General features: G+C 37.2%; 1 protein-coding gene across 3 annotated transcripts in view; it reads right to left on the bottom strand.

The window, feature by feature from the left end:
* Positions 1-1,256: 1,256 nt before the first annotated feature.
* The window catches only part of CACNA2D3 (calcium voltage-gated channel auxiliary subunit alpha2delta 3), a 467,821-nt gene continuing 447,172 nt past the window's right edge, over positions 1,257-21,905 (bottom strand). For all 3 annotated transcript variants that reach the window (XM_037385921.1, XM_037385919.1, XM_037385918.1), the window contains 4 exons: positions 20,333-20,444; positions 3,478-3,590; positions 2,508-2,590; positions 1,257-1,666 (listed from right to left, as the gene is read on the bottom strand). In XM_037385921.1, the coding sequence (XP_037241818.1) occupies positions 1,574-1,666; positions 2,508-2,590; positions 3,478-3,590; positions 20,333-20,444 (401 nt within the window). In that variant the 3' untranslated portion in view covers positions 1,257-1,573. The remainder of the gene's footprint in view (positions 1,667-2,507; positions 2,591-3,477; positions 3,591-20,332; positions 20,445-21,905) is intronic.

Below are 21,905 nucleotides of genomic sequence, written 5' to 3'. Positions count from 1 at the left end.
GGACAAAGAAATCTGTAGGAAAACACTCCTAACCAGAAAACATCAGGAAAAGACGACTATGAGTCCAGCTAAAGAGCTGTATGGTTTCAGAACCAGAGGAAGTGCCGGTGCGTTTGAACCCATTAAAGCACTGAAGCAGAATTTTATTTTACTCGTTCTTCTCTTACAAGCTTAATAGTATTCCATAAAACAAAGCCCCTTTCAGTGGCTTAGCTCCCTATTCTCACCTAAGACACATAGCAAATCTGCTTAGCGTTCATCTAATGCTAAAAGCATACTTTCTCCCAGTCAGGGAACTGCAATCTTCAAGCACCAGATTTAGAATCGTGGCATTTTATTTTGCATCTGATGCATTATATTGTTAGAAGATCATGCTATTCTTTTGATAGCATTCTACTTCATCTAAGACTGCAAAGATAAACTGAGAGATTAACATACCTCAAAGATCAAGATCTTCAGCAAATGTATCCACAACAGGGACATTACTACCAATTACAAGAGGAATATACTAGTTCTAATAGGAGTAGGATAAATATTCCTCTTTGTATAGTGTTTTAAAAGACTCAAAAATCTTAGTTTCTTTATCTTCTCATTTCCCTTACAAAGAACATAAGGCCTAGAATGAAAAAAAATATATTGTTTTTGATCTTTGTTCACTGAGGGTGAGCCTCAGTAAATTCTCAGTGAAAACCATAATAAGTTCTGCTGATGCAGGTGTGTTGTAAGCCTAACTTTCTCTGGTTATGAATTTCATCATGAGCTTCTCCTAGCTGACATGATGTCTATCGGGCAGAACATTAACAGTATTTTCCTTTTATATAGGTTATTTTTACATATCTTCCCACATATTGTAACAGATGAAAAGTATTTTTTGTAAAAAGTAATTTTGCCATCTGCAACCAAATCAACCAATTTGAAATAAAGTTTGCCCAAGTTAGGCAAAAGGCTTTAATCAGGCTTTGGCTCACTTTCTAAATGTGGCTGAGATGTTTTATAGCTGTTTCCAGAAAACAAACCTTCACTATAAATCAGCACTGCACATTACCTGCTCAGCTTCATACATGCACACGTGTTTCCTGGACTTGTTAATAAAAGCTATCCTGCCTTATTATAAAATCTAACTCCACATTTTCTTCTCTGATTCTTTTCAGAAATAGGCTAAAAGCATAATAAAAGAACTTCCATTTATTTTATTCTCTTCCCGTCATTAATTAATGGCACAAATACATTATCATACTTCAAATACACTCTGAAACTGTGATTTTAATATACTTTATTGAAAAAAGTACACAGTTTTAAATTATTTTCAATGGGACAAAGCAATGGTCACCTCTATCTACCAAGTCCTTTTCTGATGAATCATGACTGCCATATGCCAAATTCACATCTGCATGACTTGCAAAGTAAAAAGATAAATCTTTTTTCAACATATCTTTAAGAATTTATATCACCAACAGTTTAAAATCATGAAATGCTGATGCTCTGACTATATTTCATGTCCTTTATGTTGCACCATTTCCCAGTTCACAGTTTATCCATGTATTAGCATGCCAATTGAAGACATCAGTCAATGTCACCTTGAGAAAATCGTCAATAGCAGAAGAAGAAGAACAAGAGGAGGTTTAGCACTAAGGCCTGAGACACCACCACATTCTCTTGCATTTTCCTAAGGGAAAAAAAAATAAAACCAAAGGAAAATAAATACAAGCCATTACACTAAATTATGATATATGGCTCTTTACTAAACTACATGGGCAGAAGAGGATTGGTGCAAAAACCAAAACCCATGAACTCAATACACTCAGGAAGCAATTCAGGTAACTATTTTCATTTGAACAAGTTTAGACTGTAGGCTGAAAATGAGCATGAGCAACAAGCATTATACAGTCTCCTCCATGCTGTATTTTAGATCTCATTCTACATTGCATTACACCACTGAAGACATGAAAGTTACTCCAGAGTAAAATGCATGTCTATGCAGATACAAACCAATGTAATCACCTGCCAGTCTCTACCAGATCTCCTTGGCACTTTAAAAATAAGAGTACTAATGCAGAACACAGAGTAGTAAATATGTGTAGTGATCCCTCCCAAGCAATATTATGTGTGAATGCACCGATATAGCATGACAGTTGAGACGGTGAAGCTAGTTACTGAAAAAAAACATTAGCAGCACAAAGTTCCCAGCCATCTCTAATGAGGAATCCTGTGGTCAGTGCTGAGCTGGAATAAGTTCTCAGATATTCCTGGCTGCCAGTTTACGCTCACATCTTACCACGTTCTCATATCTGATACAAAACAGCCTACAAAAGCAGCAAGTCGAGACGTTGCATACAGGAGTACTAAGAAGATTTGCAGCACTTACAACGTCACTCACTTCCCTTACTGCTGTGTTCAATCATCTCCTGATGTTTCATCTTAGCAGATATTTTTCCTATTTATTTTTTTTTAAAGAAATAAACCATCTACCAGAGTCCAAAAGAAAGGAAAAGTAGTTAGAAACTTACTTCAGGGTGAAATCCATGACAAGATTCTGGGCGTCTTCTTATCTTCTGAGATTTTAAACGTTCACATTTAAGGGATTCATTATGTACAAGGTAGTTAAGGAGAGATGGTCTGACCGTTGCATTTTTGTGTGAGTGTTTTGAAATGAATATAGTGAATATAATGAACATTTTTCAGCTTCTTGCTTTCTTTCCATCAAAAACCCAGGGTGATATGTGTGGTCAGCACAAGAAAAAGGTAATTCTAGTGCTTTCCTCTCAGTGATCCATAGTTCAGACAGTATCATTTGCACTTACATTGCTAACCTGTCTTTCCGTACTAAGTGTGCAATAAAAGCACACTGCAGACTACTTTTGATAAGTTCCAACTTATGTGAGAAAAGAAATCCTCAACTACAGAACAGCACAAAACTAAAAAAATAGAGCAACTAAAAATCAAGTGGTACATTCACTTTGCTAATTTTTTATATTTCTGGAAAGCAGGATTCTGAAACATTTTCAATACTCCAGTCCAACCCTAAAATAAACAGTTATCTATGTTGTAAGAAGTTTTATAAGTTCCAATATCAGGACCTCCATTCTTGTAAGGAAATTGCATATTTAGGGGCTAATTTGAAAGACATTTAGCTACCCAAAAGTGACCATGACCTTATGATGCTTAAAGATGCACATAACTGTTTGTTTAATTTGTACTGGCTGTTCAAAAAAAAAAAAAAGAAAACAAAAAAAACCCAACCACACATCAAAAAACAACAACAAGAACAACAAAACAAACCAAAAAAAAAGTGAATTCTCCTTGAAAATAAGTGGGAAGGCATTCTCAGCTGTCTTACTTTCAAACAGCCCCAGAACTTTGTAATGGGTAATGATATGTTCTTAAGTCATGTAATGTAAGTTTGACATACATAATAAAATTTTTTTCAATATTTGCATCTTGAATCTTTTTCAGACAACTTTGCAAACAAAAGGATATACCTTATTTCTATAGGTGCCATGGTAATTGGTGGGACAGAATCACAGAAGCATTCATTATCTACTACCACCATGAAGAGATTGCTGCTTGGGATTTGCTGGATTACAAAAGACCTGTAAATTAAAAAGAAATCAAATAACGGTGACATTATTTGTACTTCTGAGCAACAGTTTTGTTAGGGTTTTTTGAACTTGTCAACAATGCTTGTATTACAGTCAGAAATATAATTTACTTTATATATATATATCATCCTGTATCTCTACACCTTGGGGAAGTAGAGGGCCTTGGGCAATGCTTCGTTCCCTCAGTTCACAGAATATGGTTGTCCATTTTCAGATGTACATGCTGCTGAAAGGTACACGGGTGAAGTGGAACAGGTGGGCTTATACTGCTGGTATGTTAATGCAGAGCCTGAGGCACAGGTGAACCACTAACGATATTATCAGATTTTTCTTCTTCAGATTCCAATACAGAATCTCTGCTTTATTATGAATCCCTAGCTGTGTATTTATGATCGGGAATTTTTAAGTACACATGAAATCAATCTGTAAAAATAATGAAGATTCTCCTGCAGCCACACAACGACAACTCACAGTCCCAAACTTTAGCCTGTACAGTCGCATTAGGGCTTTTACTTGCTCTGGGTCTTGCTTGAAGCGCCATGAACTACTGAGAAAGATCTCAGCTTTCACCTGTCCTCTCAAGAATCCTTTTATTACTGAGCAACCGAAACAGAGATTAAACCTCAAACCTTCCTAAGTGAGGAAATTTATTTTAGAATAATGACAACTATATGATACAAATATGGTGATAACTCAGCACCACATTCAAATTAGATAAAACAGGCAATTGAAAAGGAGAGTGAGAAATAAAGACCTTGTAGTAAGAAGGAAACTCACCCAGGGGAGACCAGGGAAGGATCCTGTGGGCATTATTTAATGATCCACATAGTTACAGTGAGCTGAACTCTTAATAAGCACATACCAAAGAGAAAAGGGGAGGAGGCACAGCCAAACAGGCACCGTTTAGCCTTTCATTTGAAATTCAGGACACAATACAAAGAAAGGCTTTAAGGCTTGGACCCAAGTCTTGATACATTTTTAAAACAATCTGTCAGAATTTATATATCATATCAACAGAATATCTGCCATACCGAATATCATTGAAATCCGGCGGTTCCAGGAATTAGGTGTTTTTCAGTGTGGTATGCTGGTAAACGTACAGAACGTTAAGTGAGGGTTTGAGCACCAAGAAGATGTGGAGAAAAACATATTTTTCCTCAGACATCTTTATTTAAAATACATATTGTCTTACTAAAATAACTCCCTGCTTTTTCCAAAGATCACAGAGGATGAAATAGCAGAGGGGGCAGGGAATATTCAAACCTAGCTTCAGAAAAAAATACTTGGAAACTTACTATAAAATGTTGCCACGGAAAGATTAAACCCTTTTCAGTATTTTTTTAAACTTACTGAACCTCCATTAAAATTACACTTAGAGTGATCTGCATATGTTAGCTTTATGTTTATATATGAAATATACATTTATGGCACAATGTAAAAGGCTGAACTTTATAAATGTACCTACCAAACAGCTGGAGCATGTAGCAAGACTGACATCATTGTAATGGAGCATCTGTGGCTTTGTGGATTTGTGTGTGGGAGAAATGGGGCCAATAAAAGGAAAGGAGGGAAAAACTTTAACAGACAATAATACCAAAATTGTACTGCATGAATTTCTCCAAACAGTTAGGAATAAATCAAACCCTAAAGGGTAGAAAAAAATATTAATTTTATTCCCAGAAATTGGCACAGTTTGGACTTTGTGCGGTCCAAAACTTGTATTTATTGTATCTTTATAACTGGCTCAGAAATGGTCCTGAAGGGCATAACGTGTTGTAACAATTAACTGGATGCTCAATGATTAATTTCTCTTTTTGATGAGAAGGGAGTACTCTCTCTTCTGTTGTACCTACTGTGTTCCTAACTCCAAGTCCTTCTGTAATAGTCCCTTTTGGTGGCCCTCAGGTGAATACTGAAGCCTATTGGAAAGCATGTACCATCGAGCCAGGCTTAACGGTGCCATTTTAGGAAAGGTGGGCACATTTCCCATGTCATTTCTTCTTTCATGCACTTTTCTGGGGTGGCATAAGGGCTGTACAGTACAGGTCATTGCTTCCCCAAAGAAGAAAAGAAGGGGGGGGGGGGGGGGGGGGCGGACAATAAAAGTAAAAAAAATCTGGGAGCTTTTCCTATCACTTCACTTAGCTGGTGTGAAAAAAAGAAAGCACTTTAACCCAGAAGAAAGTTTCCACTACGGAACTAAGGTGCTAGAGTAAATCACTGTTTGGATTCTCTGCCAATAAAGTAAAAAACTACAAAGGTTTGTAGGAATTAAGTGATAGAGAAAATCCTGCTAGACGTGGTGATTTGGGGAATGCAGTATGTGCATGGATTGATGGAATTATGAATTAAAGGAACTACAAAAAGCAGTATATTAGGTTCAGTAAAAAAAGTTTTCTACTTCAGGAATTATAAGACGGTTATCAACTAATCACACTGTGAATCTAATCAAACAGTGAATATTCTTAAGAATCTACATTCTGTTTACCTATTACAGATGTTTGTGAAGTGTCTAACCTTATGGCGACTGCCACAGAACTTGTGATTCATCTAAAGAACCATAAAAAAAAAAAAAAGTTTTTGGCTTACTGCAGCATTTTTTTTCATAGCGCTTAATAATATCTTAACTAATATCTTGCCAAGTGGAACCAACTTGCTGCTTCTCTACCATACTAGAGGCAAATTAAAAAGAAAACATTATCGTCCACAAGCAGTAAATGGATGTTTTCCCTTTCACAATACCCAAACATAACCTTGAAATGAAGTTGTGGAGCCAAATGCTCACACCAGTCACTGGCTTGTGAGGTCACAGGCAAAGGATTAACATATCAGCGAGTGAAGACAGAGGACTGAAGACAGAGATTGAGTTTAGCAAAGAATTAAGGGCAAAAAAAAAATATGTCCATTTAAGCTTTCTTTTCTATTAATAGAATTTACACAAGAAAATTATGCTTCTTTCAGCTGCTGTAATTTAAGACCATTTTGCAGTCATGAGGGATTCCTACCCTCACTACATCAATGGCAAAGAAGTTTCTGCCAGTCACAACTGCTGCAGTTGCTCTGTGACTATTCAGACCATACACGCAGCACTGCTTCCCTGCCCCAAGCGGACAAAGCACACAGCCACCCCCGAAGCAGGCCCTGTGTTTCAGTTCAACTCCCAGTTTCCATGGTGACATGCCCATGCATCTTTGAAATTCATTTTGAGTGAACATTCATGCCAGTAAGCCTCAGAAACTGAACGGTCACAGAAAACAAAAGGTGCATAAACCCAGTCAGAACAAAGTCTTTCAGTTACTGAAATATTCCCTCAAAATGTTTCATTGTGTATGCCAAGATTCAGTTGTAAGTGAGAAAAACCTCTAGCAGAACAGCTTCCACGACTGCAATGGGGAATAAAGAAAGTTGCTGACAAAGTAGTGAAAATGGTCCTGTCTTTTAAATGAGCTCCACTGTGAGTCTTTAAAGTTTCTATGACACTAAGCATTTCTGAACACCTGCTGGCTCCGGCTGTCATTCGTGTCGCTGGCAATATGGCAGTCAGCTTTCAAGGACAGAGTAAGGGTTTTTATTGACCTTTATTAACAATCAAAAAGAAAGTCTGTGTTTAACAGCCTATGTTTAATATTATGGAGAACACTTCAACTTTAAAGGGTAATGCTCTTTTTGTGTTAAGTAATGTAAATCTGATTAAAATGTTCTTCCTTTATACCAGTATCTTCACCATCATTTGATAGTGACAGCACTATCAAAATCCTTGCATACGTCTCTATATATAAAATGGAATAAACTGTTGTGGTTCCTGTTATGCTGTAACCTCACTGGGTCCCTAAGAACCTTATTATTAACTTCTCCCCTATCTTTCATCCACTGAGGAACTAGTTTGGTTTGTTTGACATACAGGTTCAGAGGCTTAAAACAGACCTGAACACAAACTGCTTCTTCACTTTGTGGGGAAGGTGAGGAAGGAAGAAATTTGTTACTTGAGAGGGGTAGAGTGAGAAGGAGGAAGAAAATCTAGTCATGCCAAACTATTTTGTTAATGAAGATAAAATAAGAACAGAGAGTAAATCTGCAAGAAAATCTGTATTTTGAGTCAGAGCATTACACAACACTTTTCTCATGTTTCACACTATCTGTTTCTTTCTAACCTGCCTCTGTATCAGCCCATAGAGAAAGACCTGCCCAAACACCTACAAATTGATCTGAAAAAAACCACAGCTTCACGTTTTACTTGGAAATAGTAAATATTTGCTAAAAAATGCAAGCATTTATTAATCTGATCTTTGGAAATTATTTTTTCGTTATAGAATTAAACAGGAAAAGACTTGGAATTCAAGTACTGCTGCATTCAAAATTACATTTGCTAAAGTCATGCTTAAGAAGGCATGATAAGAAAGCACACTTCTAATGCGTGCATGGTAGCTAAATGACTCTTCCCACAGAGAACCAGTTCTTTCTAATTTCTTAAGACAGCCTAGAATCTGGGAAGCACCATGACAGGACTGTAACACAAATCTTGGAGGGCAGTCACCCCAGCTGCTTTCATGTGTGTAGCTCAGGTTCCTGCACGAGAGGGGTAATCACCCCCAGCTCCGAACAGAGAGCCTGGAGAGGCACAGGCTGCTCAAGCATAATTCAGAGCAGGAGCTTGGCTTCCACGATCCGAATCATCCTCTGTGGGAGGGTCTTTCTCTCTCTAATGGCTAAACAGTGATCCTGCAGAGAAATGCGTCCGGAAGGGGGTGAAATGGGATGCCTAAAGCTAAGTGCAGACTACAACACCTGTTCTAAAAGAGCCAGCACACTGCGTTCAAACCTGGGGCTTTATCTGATTTTAATCTCTTCCTTTTCCCTGTGTATATAAAAATTTTCATACCATTATAAGATATATTACATTGTTACCATAATAGTTTCTGCCACAGGCTATATTAAAAACAAAAACAAACAAACAAACAAAAAAACCCCAAAAAAACCCCAAACCAAAACAAACCAACTTAATTTCAAAATTGCCAGCTCTTTTTCTTATTATAAGAATTACTTTGACTTGTAAGGAGGGATAATTAGAAGATATACTCAGGGCAGTAGAGGAGTAGGGACCGAGCTGGCACTGCCCTTGCTGCACTGCCCTCTTTCCACACTGTGTGCTTCTTTCTCTTTTTACCTTCCAGCCTCTGAACAAAGTGGAAAAGTATCAGTAAGGCAAGTGGGAGAGGGACAAACCTCCCTGGAAAGGAGAGAGATGTTCCAAGATGGGAGAAAGGGCACGGGGATAATAAGACAAGCGCTGTTGGTGCTCTGTGGGAAAGGGACAGAGGGAAGAGGTTTATCAGCTGCTGCAGCAGGTGACTTTGCTGTGGGGCCCCTGCAGTCCCGTAGGGATTTTGGAGCTTCTCCCACACTGATGAAAACAGGCACAGCAGTAGCAAGGCAGAGCCAGACCCTTTTTTCTTCCTGGCTGCTGTACTCATGAGGCTGCTCTATCCCCTGAAGGCAGACAAGCGGTTTACCGGCTAACTGAAGATCACACACATGTGCAAGTTACTATTTCCTTGCTCAATGCAGGTCATTGCTTCACCACAACTACTTGAATCGCAAGGTGCAAAATCTGTATGTGGTAGGCTTAATATCTTGTCTCTGAAATGCTGCTGGCTTCAGCTTTCCTTTCCTAACATAGATGGATCCATAACAGGCAAAGCTAAAGTAATTCAATTTCAAACACGCAAGAGGTGTGTCTTGCCCAGCTCAGAAACCTGTAAGTTGCTTACACCCTGCTATTTGACTGTAGCACCTGCTGTTCAAGGAAATCAATCCTAGTGTCACACAGCTTATTCTCTGTTTTTCCATGCAGGAGAGGTGATCCATTTCCTTGTCCACCGATGTTACGTTTTGGACAGGATACAGGCTGAGCACAGCGCTGAGTTTCCCTGGTAAGGAGCAGCCGCTTACACAGCCCCAGACACACCCAGGCTTAAGGAAACGTGGAACGCAGCATCTTGTATGGGATGGAGGGGGGGGGGGGCAGACAGCTGCAGAGAGGGGACAGACTGAGGATCCCAAATTCCATTAGTCAGTTGCATTGATCCCTTTCCCTTTCCCTGACTTAGAGCTGTGCTCCCTCCTGTTTGCCAGTGGCCAGCAACACTGCTACCGTGTCAACAGCAGAGAGTGGTCATAACCCTGAGAGTGCTCAGCAATCTTTGCTTCTCAGAGCCATTGCCCCCTTCAAGAGAGAGTTACAAAGGTTGCAAAGGGTTTGAGGGAATAAAATGAATGACAAGCAGCATGGAACTTGAAGATACTTACAGGATAAAACTAAGCTTGAGGAACCGCAAAAAAAAAAAAAAAAAAGTTCAGATAAAATATCTTCCCATTATCCTGCAGAATGGAATATATTTCTTTGTAATTTGTGGACGATTTGAGCACCACAGAAACATTAAAATCGATTAAACTTTGTTTAAAAACAATGCTGTGTGTTACGAATTTTTTAAAAAAATCTTGTTTTCTCACAGAAATACTGCATTATTGTGCTTTGTTTTAAAACATGCTTGTTCATAAGTAAGAATTATTGATCAATATGGTATATTCTACAAACAATACACTTTTTAATTTTACAAAAATATGCTGCTATTATTTAGATCTGTGCTCGTGACAACAGATGCTATGAAGTAGAATACATGGTCACAATAAACACATGGCTCAGGTGGGATTTTAAAATATCCTGTAAACATTTAAACGGCTGTTCAGATTCATCTTTAATTTCATGTTTAGGAGCTTTAACAGCCTGCTTCAAGGGGGGGGGGGGGGCGGAATATCCATATGTGTATTTTTCATTTGTTTCTGTAATGACCATAGGAACATTTTAATATTATTGTTTCATGCTACAGTGATGACTGTGGGACTTACATTCAAACTATGACTAGAATAATATCTATTGTTGTGTTAGCGTTTGTCACTCCTGCACATACATAATCATATCAATCATTTTTAGGAGGCTATAGAAAAGAAAAAAAAAAAAAAAAGAAATAGCTACCAGTTGTTTTGCCCTTGCAGATGAGTCCTGCAAAGCATGGAAGAAATTCACTGTGAGTATTTTGAACTGAAAGAAACTGAGGGCAGTATTTTCAAATTGGCAACCAAAACACATTCACGAAGATGTGAAAAAGTAGTCTGAATTTCCATGGTACTCAACTTGGATAGCCCCCACTGGGCGCTCAGATGCTCGAGCATCTCTGTAAATTCAGCCATTTCTCTCCAGACCTTTCAGCATTATTTTTTGAGTGCAAAACCATGTTAATGAAGTTTGGGTATTTTGGATTAAGATTAGTTGGCACTTTGGGATTACATTTCATATCTGTCGAATTTGATCTTTCCTATTTTTTTACAGAAAGAAAAAACATACCAGCACCAGGGTACAGGAAATGGAAAATATTGTGCACTCTGCACTCAAATATGTGTTAGTCACATAACTGTTGGTTGCAAATGTTCAACCCTAATGGTCTGGAACAAACTTTAAGCATTCAACTGAAGTGCAGATATCCGCTGTGCTGTTTCCCAACTCCTATCATGTGCTTTCCAGGCTGCTGGCTACATTTCCAACCCACATTTCTCTCACTTATCATATTTTTTAAATGAATGAATGAAATGTTTATATCACAGTCAAGTTGGGCTACTTGTTGTTTTTTAATTTATTTATTTTTGGTGTGGTGTTTTGCTTTTTTTGTTTCAAATAAATGATGATAGAGAATGGAATATCTTCAATGCAATTTATAAAAATAACATATATGCCAATAACAACATTTCTGAGAGCTGGAGCAGTTAAAGTATATGAAAAAAAAAGCATCTGGTGGTTCGCTAATATAAAAAGAGACAGATAAACTCTCAGCCTCAGGCCCGTAACCTGACCTCATGCTGGCAAAATATTGCTACCATGTATAGCCTGGCTGACTGCAGCACAGTTCTGTGTCAGTATAAACACACCTACTCAAAGCAAAGTTTAGAATCAAGGATCTAAATTAACGATATCATCCTCACCATTCCTGTGCCTGCCAAAGGCTTGCAACCCCAGAGAGCTACGGGATCATTGACAATCACATTTCAGAAAGGAATCCCCAGAAGTGCCATTCATCTTTCATGATCAATCAGAGGATGCTTTCTCAAATAACTGATGCTCAGATAAGAGTATCTTACCAGCTGCATATTAGAAATGTAACAAACATCCAAAAGCTTTGAGTGTGCACACTAGGATGAAAAAAAAAGTGCGTTGTGTAACAAGGAATTTGACAGTGCTCCTAAGCGTTTTAGTCCAGCCGCCCACCCTTATGAAGATGTAAGATAAAGGAGAGTTTCAGATCACTAGGTTTAAAATAGACTGCAAAATTTTTGCAAAGAAACTAAGCTCAGAAATGCCACAAACATTAAATATGAGTGCAGGTTCATACCCTTGAACAAACCTGAGCGCAGGCAGGGTGGGTACCTGGTTCTATGATAAGCTGCTCACGATGACAACAGAGGAGATACAGTAATCGGTACAAAGCAAATCATATCAGAGATCTCTTAAAGCTTAGACTTAGCTTTTTGACAGTGGCATCTGGTTAGCAGGACAATGACAGGGAGGTCAGAGAAGATATCTAGACTTGAAAATGCAGTTCCACTATAGTATGTTAGTCTACGTGTTTGTAGTGGAGGTTTTTTAGCCCTTACTAGGGCTAAAAGCTAAAAAACTACTAAGTTACTTAGCTACTTACTTCAGTAGCTGTGGTTTGTACTGAGAGACATCTCAGTGTTTTTTAAAAACTACATTATTTCTAAACTAGATTCTAAATATAATTTAAAGATTAAAAAGCCAGTTGATTTTAGGAAGGCTCACAAATATCATGTGACATTGTAAACATAACTTCTGATATGCATGAATTCGTAACTACTCTTTTCCACAGCTTTGGGTCTAGTCAAATCTAAAGACAGTACAGCCCTAGCAAAGAGCTATGCATCACAAACTGGCGTATGAAAAGCAGAGATGATTGGGAGATTCACATTAAAAGTGTAATAAATCCTAGGACTAAAGTGCTCATTGGATGTGCCCACAGTGTGCTTTGCAAGGATGTTGTTAATTTATTTCTGTAAACATAAACTTTAGCAATTATTAAGAAGGCCACATCTGAAAGAATTAAGTACACTGCATGTCATGTTCTCTATAATGTTTTAGGTAATGTATGAATGTTCCCTGCATGGCACTCAGATCTTAAAATTCATGATGTTTTTCCAAGATAAAGACTATTAAATATTCATTAAGCTCTCAAATCCTCTGTGAAGTGTCACATGTACAGATGCCTAAGCCCTGTTTCCACTTTTTTCATCAATCAGACTGCAATATAATATAAGTGTATTATAAACTGAAATGAATTTCCTAGTATTAGCAATTCTTCGCAAGTTTGCCCGGCTTTAAAATTTCACGGTGTTTCCCAATTCTAATAACTTTTCCTATTTCAAGCCATCTTTATGTATATATATATACACACACACACATATATATTATTCAGCTCTATAGATTATGGCATTCATACAACTTTTTAAATCTGCTGCCATTACAAAGCACCATTTCATTGTGCTAGATACTATCTATCATTTGGTTAATATTTATCACTGCTTGTTTAAAATGTAAAATTACATTAATTTTTGAGTAATATTTACATTTTATAGCACTACTGAGCTTAACTATGAATAGTGAATGGGTGGAGATCACCACCATCCTATGCAGAATTTTATAAATAAAACTTCTCAAGCAATTCAGCTCTAGGCTCATTTGGAAGACCTAAGTAGAGAAGTGGGCAGTGAAGAGAAAAAGCACATCTCACCCTATTCATCAGAAAAAAAAACCCCAAAACCTACAACAAAACTGATGACAAACTAATAGACTGAATTGCTTGGAAGCTGACCCATATACCTCCGAGATTTTACAGTTTACACAGTCAGTGCTATAAAGTCTCCTAACAAAAAATTTGCACACATCTGCAAGAAAAGACCACAGTCCATTTCCTTATCTTCCTTTTCCTTCTGTGGAGTCCCTCTCTCATTCAATATATATTCCTTGCCATTAAAAATGCCCTTTGAAAAATATTACTATGGTCATATTTTATTTTTTTTTTTACATTACCTTTTCTCCTTGGATCCATAGTAATTCTTTCATTCTCTGTTTTATGATGATTACAATGCCAAGCAAACTGAGCATCTGAATACAGATTTGCATGGTTTTGTCAACTAAATAAACAAACTCCAAGGTTTTGATTTTGAGGAGAACACTCTGATATAGAAACTGAGATAATAACAAAAACCTATTTTCAATATAAGGTGGGATTCCATGTGTAAGCAGTACTCCTGAATCCAATAGGCACACTAAAAAGTTCTGAAATAAAAACTGGAATATTGAAAATCTTTCTCTATTTAAAAACAAAACCCCCAAACAAACAAAACAAAAAACAAACCTTGAAAGCTGTCCAAAGGATTGTTAAAACTAATGACTGGCAGGCAGAAACCTGCCTGGTAACTTATATGTGCCTTGCCCTATTATTTCATATGCCTATTTTCTAAAATGAAAATAGTAATTTACAGTGTTTCCTGAACAGGTCATTCAAAATATACATTATCAAAGGGTAGAGTCAAATTACCCATACGGTGACTTTAAATTGCACCTGCATGACAAACACTATAATCATCGTTGTCTTTGCAGTGAAGAGGAAGTTACTCAACATACAGTGGAGATGTGTGGGTAACACACAATATAGGATATTACACTAAGTATGAAGACCTTTAACTAACAATTCCAGCAGTTTAAATTACATAATTCAATACTTTTTACAAGAAAAGGATAGGAAAAAAAGTCTTTTGGGATCTTCTAGAGTTTTGGGGTTTTGGCTATGACCATTTTCTACCAATACTGCTGTTGCTGCAAATATAAAGACTTTTCAACACTCCCAAGTATTCTGCAAGTCTGGAAGATCTGATTTTCCAAGCAGAGGTGCAAGATGACTCGATAAGACTTTTATTCTTGATACTAGAACAATTAAGTACTGAGGTATGCAAAATACTGAGCTCCCCTTGACTTCCATGCACAGCTAAGCAAGCTCCCAGGAATTACGATCCGTGCAATGTTGCCAAGATCAGCAGTGAGCAGTTTGACTATGGCACACCTGTGACTCAGCATGGGCACAGGTAAAAAACATTTATGCACATGTTATCATATGTGTACTTTGCATGGTTGCTGAAAACGCAAGTACGCAAAAACCTACAGTCTAAACAATGATGAAATATAGAGAACACTTGGTTTTCCTCAGGGTCCTATAAGATGGATACAGTAGAATGAATATAACCCAAAATGTCTTTTAGAAGACTGACTATAATTTACTGCCCAAACTACTCCAGGAAATCTACAGGGATATGCTGATGTATGTAGATAGAGCTCCAAATGAGAAGAAATTGGCCCTTTATGCTTTCCTTATTTTACGTGGCAAGCTGATTTGTTTGGAAGTAAACTAACTACATTTGAAAAGGCAAATGATTATTTATTTCATGGGAAATTGAACTGCATATTTATTTACACATTTTAAACACGATCAAGTACAGCAGTTTGGCAGGCTTCTACTGGGAAAGAAATGCAGAAATATTTCAGCAAATGGTGGTATGCATCAAAATTAAGTGTTTTTTAAAAATCATTACCATTTTAATGCCTGCAGATTGCACTATTCCTGACACTAATATACTCATGCCCTGAACAATCTGAATCTAATTGGTATTGGTATTTATCTGTTACTGCCAAATAAGAACATTCAGTGGACATGTGTGAAATTTGCCATTAAAATTCACATGAAGGGTTCAGTGTCATCCTGAACTATAATTCCACTGCCATTTACCTCTTCTTATTGGTAATGAACAGCACTCGATGCCCAGTCTATAAGAGATCAAGAGAAGGCATTTAGTTTATTGATGTTTTTCCCTGTTAAATAATCGCCTCCTTACTAACACTCCAATGGGCAAAATATATAATACATGGGATGGCATTTAATCAAATAAGTAGTTCCTCTCAATTAACAGGCAATTTACATGAGATATACAAGAAAGTAAAGGCAACACTTACATCCATATTTTGTGTAATGAAACCACACACATCCTTCCCAGGGTTAGGATGATTGTAGCTACATGTTTCCTTGCTTCCCTACTGAGAACATGGCTTTCTCATATTTACTTCTCTCTGTTTTGTGTCTTAAGACTCTGCACAAAGGATCAACTGGGAACAAAACAGTGTCTTTAGGTTTCTGGTATTGACCTTGTGGACCCATGAGTGCTACAATTAAAAGAGAAGGGGGCTTTGCTCCCCGGGTCATTGGAAGTAAGGCCAGATTTTTGATCTGCATCCAAGTCCAATATGTCATCACACACGAACAGGAGAGGTTAAAAGGGGAGATTTTTAAGCATTTGACTGTGCAACGGCTGCCTGATTTGTATGCCCATAGTTTTACAGTTGAACATGCAAACTTGGAATTATTCACTTAAAGTTTCCTTACAACTTTGAAATTCTTAAATATATACTTAATGTATAAATAGTCAGATGAGCGAGTTGCTGTGCCTACAGATCTACATTCACATTCATAGCAGCCTGGGTTAACACTGAAATTAATGTTTTTTTCCTAAGTGAAGCTAAAAGAAAACATCTGAATTTTCATGCAAAAATGAGATTTACAATTAGAGAAAAATTTGTCTGTTCTACAAACAAATGAGTTGATATACTAAAGAGATCAGGTAACTTTCTTTGGTCAAATATCATAACAGCCATCATCTTTTCTAATTTATAATAACTTGTCTTTCTAAGGATGCTTTCTCTAGACATTTTTACTGCTCTTTAAGTATCAGCAATTAAGATTTGCAATGCTGAGATCACCAGAAGGCACAAACTGGTAATGTAACTGGTGCGAATGGCTGAATGTGTATTAAAATGGTTGATGTGTATTAAAATAGGCTAACGCATTGGGGTGATACCTCATCAAGCTGCAAGCAGCATTGAGATGTTTATTTAGCCAAAGACATCAAATGTAATGTCTAATCAAAAACACATCTCTGAGCAGCACACTACCTTTAAAACCCATACCAAGTTGTTTGGCATTAGTGTAGCTCTGATGCAAGAGAAAGAGTTGACATTGATAAAGAAATAACATTTCTCTTTAGCAATTAACTATTTCCACCATTGAAGCTGCTGTAGAACATTCAACAGGCTATCTGAGTTTTCAGACGTAATGCTTTTTTTTTTTCTTTCTTTTTTTTTCTTTATAAAAGGGAATAGCTTACTGGAAAATATGAAAGCATTTCAGATTTTTAAAAAATCCCAGTTTTTCTCTTTTGTTGACAGTGCTTAGAAAATGTGGGTTGACTTGTTTTTGATTGCTGCTTAAATAGAAGATTAATTTAATAATGATTGGGATATTGAATAACAACAAATTATGGTGTGGGACAGCCAAACCCTGACCCTAATGACATTCTTATGTTAATTCTTATTTTCTTTTAGGCTCCTGCTTTCTTAAATAAAACCTATATTTTTGAAAATCGTTTTTAAACATTGCAAATTATCCCAAAGTAGCATTTATTTTTTTCTAGTAAGAGATAAGTTTACATATAGAGAGTGTATTTTATAGGTCTGTATACATTTAGTGCTTGACTCAAAGTCCACTTAAGTGTGTAGGTGAATTTCCGTCGACTAAGTTTTCAGAGATGGCTAAAAAGGCAAGCCAGCTATTTACGAAGTAATTAGCATGTAGTCCTTTCTACTGTGTGATTTATTTGTGAGGATACTTTGATTTAAGTCCAAGCATCCACGATTAAAAGTTATAATTGGAAATGCTTATAAGAACAAGGCTTAGTTTTCATAACTACAGTAGGCAACTGTTCCCCTTGGTAACTACGAAATGTAGAGTATTTCTATACTATCAGTAACAGCATGGCCAGGACAGAGTAAGATTGAGCCTCCTACTCTCACTATGTGACCTTGTTGACTATGACTGTGACTTTGTTAGCAATAACACAGTATTTGTGCTCTGAAATGTCTTATCTATGTAACATTATATGGTTACAATTAACATCAGTCGTCATTTTTACTTCTACGAAGAGACTGCTTTTAGTCTTCTTTTTCAGACAAGGGCTCTATAGTTGTGCCTGACACTGTAGGAACAAAGGACAGTGACTTGAATGAGTAACTTGTGACACAAACCTTCCTGAAGCAGAGTATTTGCATAACTTTGGTTTGTAAACCTGTGCACAATATGCTGACTTTTCTAGTGCCTTTCAAATAGGGTTGCAATATTAAAGTGGGTGTATATTCAGCTAAATATTTACAAATATATTTTCCAATTTGTAATCAAGATTTGCAAGCACATATCACAAACAAATCTATAACACAATCCAAAGAGGATACAGAAAATAATCTTACTGACTCCGATGGTTCTGAATTGAGAGCCTACTACACACCAGATGCCGTGCAGATTAATCATTGAACACAGTGTCAGTTCAAGACTCTTATGTATATAAGGTTGAACCCTAATTTTGACTGATTGAGCCCATCATTCTTAAATTACAAGTATTAAGCAACACACTTGCTTGTAAAAATATTTATTGGTACTGAGGCTGTGAAACAGAAAACTGGGTCAGAAGATGTAGGTCTACAAAGGACTTTGGGTCAAATTCCTTAGCTGTTCTGCGGGAAAGTGTCCTGGGTTATAACAAAAATATTTGGAATCCAATGCAGTCTGCAATCTCAGATGCAATTTGTAGATTGTTAATGACAGTGGGTAAACGGTATAACGAAGAACTTTCCCATGAGAATCTAATAGTTCTTCTGGATTATTTCTTTAGGTTTTGCCATTGCTTGTGGAGAAAAATAATGGGTGCCTTGAGATCAGTTTGTAACTTACAGGGTTTTCTTTTATTTTTTTGTTCCACTGTGGAACATAAAATGTTTTTCTATGAAAAAGATCTTAGCGCATTATTTTTGAAATACTATAATTTTCACTAAACTCAGTTTCCAGCTCAGTGCTGTCCAAGTATTGCAGAATGAATTGTATTATTTTTGCAAGTTATTTCCTTTGACCTGAAGTTACCTAAGACGACAGACTGAAATCTGCATTCCTTTGCGAAAACCTGGTCCTGTTAAATTAAACTTTTCATGAAATTATGTCTGTTTGCAATATTTAAACAGAATCATAGAATGGTTTGGGTTGGAAGGGACCTCAAAGATCATCTAGTTCCAGCCCCCCCTGCCATGGGCAGGGACACCTTCCACTAACCAGGTTGCTCAAAGCCCCATCCAGCCTGGCCTTGAGCACTGCCAGGGATGTATGATAATTTGTTGCACATCATCTCAGTAATCTGCTAAATGATCACAGAATAAGGCTGCTTGAATTCTGTAATGCCGGCACGAAGCACTCACAGAGTGTAACCTACATTGTATTTGATATGTCAAGTGCAAAAATCATGGCTTGATTTTGTTGAGTTCGTACTTTTCAGGCAGTGGGACCTATTGTTACATTTAAAGGGCTCCCTTGGATCAATTTACAAAGCACTTTCATACTTCAATCCCACAAAGCCAAATACAAGCAATTAGTCATACCAGACATTAATAATTTCCTTATAATTAAGAGTTGGTCAACAGGAAATTAAAGGTGAATATTAGCACTCCAGTGTACTTACTCCTATTTCCCGTCTTAAAGCAATGAAGATATCAAGGAGAAAAATTAGGAGCAAGTTCAGAAGCACACCTATTGACTTCAAATAGAAGAAATTTTCACCTTTATTTGCTAATTAGATATTGATTTAGTCTTGAAAGGGAAAGTTACAACAATTTTTGTTTAACTTACAAATTCTTCCTGACATTTACATTGATAGACAAATCATTGCTGTTACTACTAATGCCCTTTGTGATTATGACCTCTCTGCATAAAGGAAATCCAATTAAGAGACTTACTGAAGTACAGACATTTGCATAAATGATACCTAGGCAATTCTTCAAATTTACCATAACTACAGTAAAAAGTCAGTGCACACAGGCAGCAAATGCAGAGAACGGACATTTCCAGCATGAGGGAGGAAAGCTATACTGGAGTCTTTCTCTTCCCTCAAATCTATGAGGGGCAACTTTACAGCAGCACTGGTGGGACCGACAAGGGTGCAGCACCGACTTCGGAGGTCTCTACTATAAACTCAGCTTCCCAGCACTGAAAGTTTTGAGAATAGATTCAATCCTCTCCCACTCTTCAGTCCAACAATTCTAAGAAGGAAACACTGTTTGGCATTCAAGTAAAACAACCAGATCTCACTGTACTGCAAGGAAACATCTCACCCATCCAGCAGGATTTCACTTCTGTATAGTTTTGTCTGTAAAGCTTTACAGAGTATGCTCTTAATAATACTGCCTGCTGCCTGTGTCCAGGAAAAGTCTTACAACATTCACTATTCTTTGAAATTAGCATAAACCTCCACTGGTTTTACATTTTTTGGTAGAAATTAATAGGCACTGCTTTAATTTAAGAGTATCAAACTTAAATGACCGCTGTAATCACAGAAATGACACTTGGAAGAGATCACTATATAAGATAAAACATAACAGACTTGTACGTTCTTCAACATAACCTTGAATAATTCAGTTTTATTGCTTTGTCACAAACAGTTGTATAAAAAAAAAAATTGAAAGGGCTTACTTGAAACAGTCATCGCAAGCAATATTCCCCGTGGTCTCCTTTATAGTGCGTTCAGAAACAAAAGCTGGATATTCAGTATCACAGGGCTCTAGGGTTTGTTTCAACCTCTGCGCTATAGGCACAGGAAAAAATATCTTGATGTTAACATGGGAAGAACAGCACACAAAGTTCTGAACAACATGAGATGCTGTGTTACAGAGCTCGCACAGAACGGAAATGTTACTCAGCTTCTGCCACCCTGTGAGATTTCCTAGGCAGTGCATAACACTATTTTTTCAATTAAAAATAGTTTATCCGTGGAATGTCATTTTGGAAGACATAACTGTTGAAGTAGTTATTAATGGTTTAGCCATTGCCAAGCTACTTTACATTTATGCACAAGCTTTTCTTCTTTCTCTGTAGATTCAAGATGAACTTACTGTTGTTTTTATTTCAGTGACGCTGTGCATAGCTACATAATGGTTATGTATGGGAGTTTACATTTATATTTGATATCTAAATTGTATTACATATTACTGAAGCCAAAATCCTTTTTTTTTGATTACAGCTTGGAAACCCTTGCAGAGTTTCCACAGTTAGAATAATTCTGTGGGTGGGTGGGGGCAGAAGTGTTACTTTGCCCCAAACCAATGCTTGTTATCTGTTTCCCAAAATAGTAATAACTAAGAATCCACAACACTTTTAATCTGAAGCCCTTGCAGTGCAAGGGAAAAGAAAGTGTCACTATTTACATCTTAAAAGTTGTAAAATCGAGGTATTGGGAAGCAGTGGGGCTGGTTCAAGGTCAAACTGCAGGACAGCAGCAAAGCTGGGAACTGAAGGCAGCTCTTCTGACTCCCACACCAATGTATCTGTTGGACAATGTCTCTCCCTCATTCCCTTTTTTTTCCCTCCCCACCCCTTCATTCTTCCTTAACACAGAGATACACTTGCACATCAGCGCAAATGTTAAGCCTATCTTAAACTAATTGCTAAGTGAGAAAACAAGACAAGGTATGACAAAAATAGATTACACTGAACAGGCTCTTGGACTTCACAGATCTTCTATTCCAGATAATCTGTTTCAAAGCCAGTGGCATATCTGCTGCGCAGTGCCAGGGGAAAGACCAAAACTGCATTTGCAATCATGCTATAGGACGTGCATTTCTGAACTGTTCGTAATTTTTGTATATAATAAAAAAAAATATACACCCAAATGCACAGATCTGAAGGAAGGTACTGAAGTTAGTCAGAAAAGTTGGATTTCTGATGTTTTCAATATGGTCATGATATATTTAACAATTTAGCATTTGTAAAAAAGCTGACTAACTCTACTACACCTTCTCCCTTTTTCTTCTGCTCTCCTTATCTGTTGCCAAGAATGACTGAAATTTATCACCTGTATTTTGGGTCTACCCGCACTTGTATCAACATATGGCTTGTGTAACAAAAAGTCTGCCAAAGATCCATGGATCTCAGATTTCCAGCAACTCATTAGAGTCCAGAACATGATGGCATTGCCGAGGGTTTAGGGCAGCGGTTTCTTCTCTCTCATTTACAAATGTGATTGAGGTGACAAGATCTTGTGCAGAAT

This window comes from Falco rusticolus, chromosome 4, assembly GCF_015220075.1.
Source record: "Falco rusticolus isolate bFalRus1 chromosome 4, bFalRus1.pri, whole genome shotgun sequence".
In the NCBI taxonomy this organism is placed as follows: Eukaryota; Metazoa; Chordata; class Aves; order Falconiformes; family Falconidae; genus Falco; species Falco rusticolus.
The sequence above is the reverse complement of the archived record's forward strand: the minus strand, read 5'-3'. Positions and strand labels throughout refer to the sequence as shown.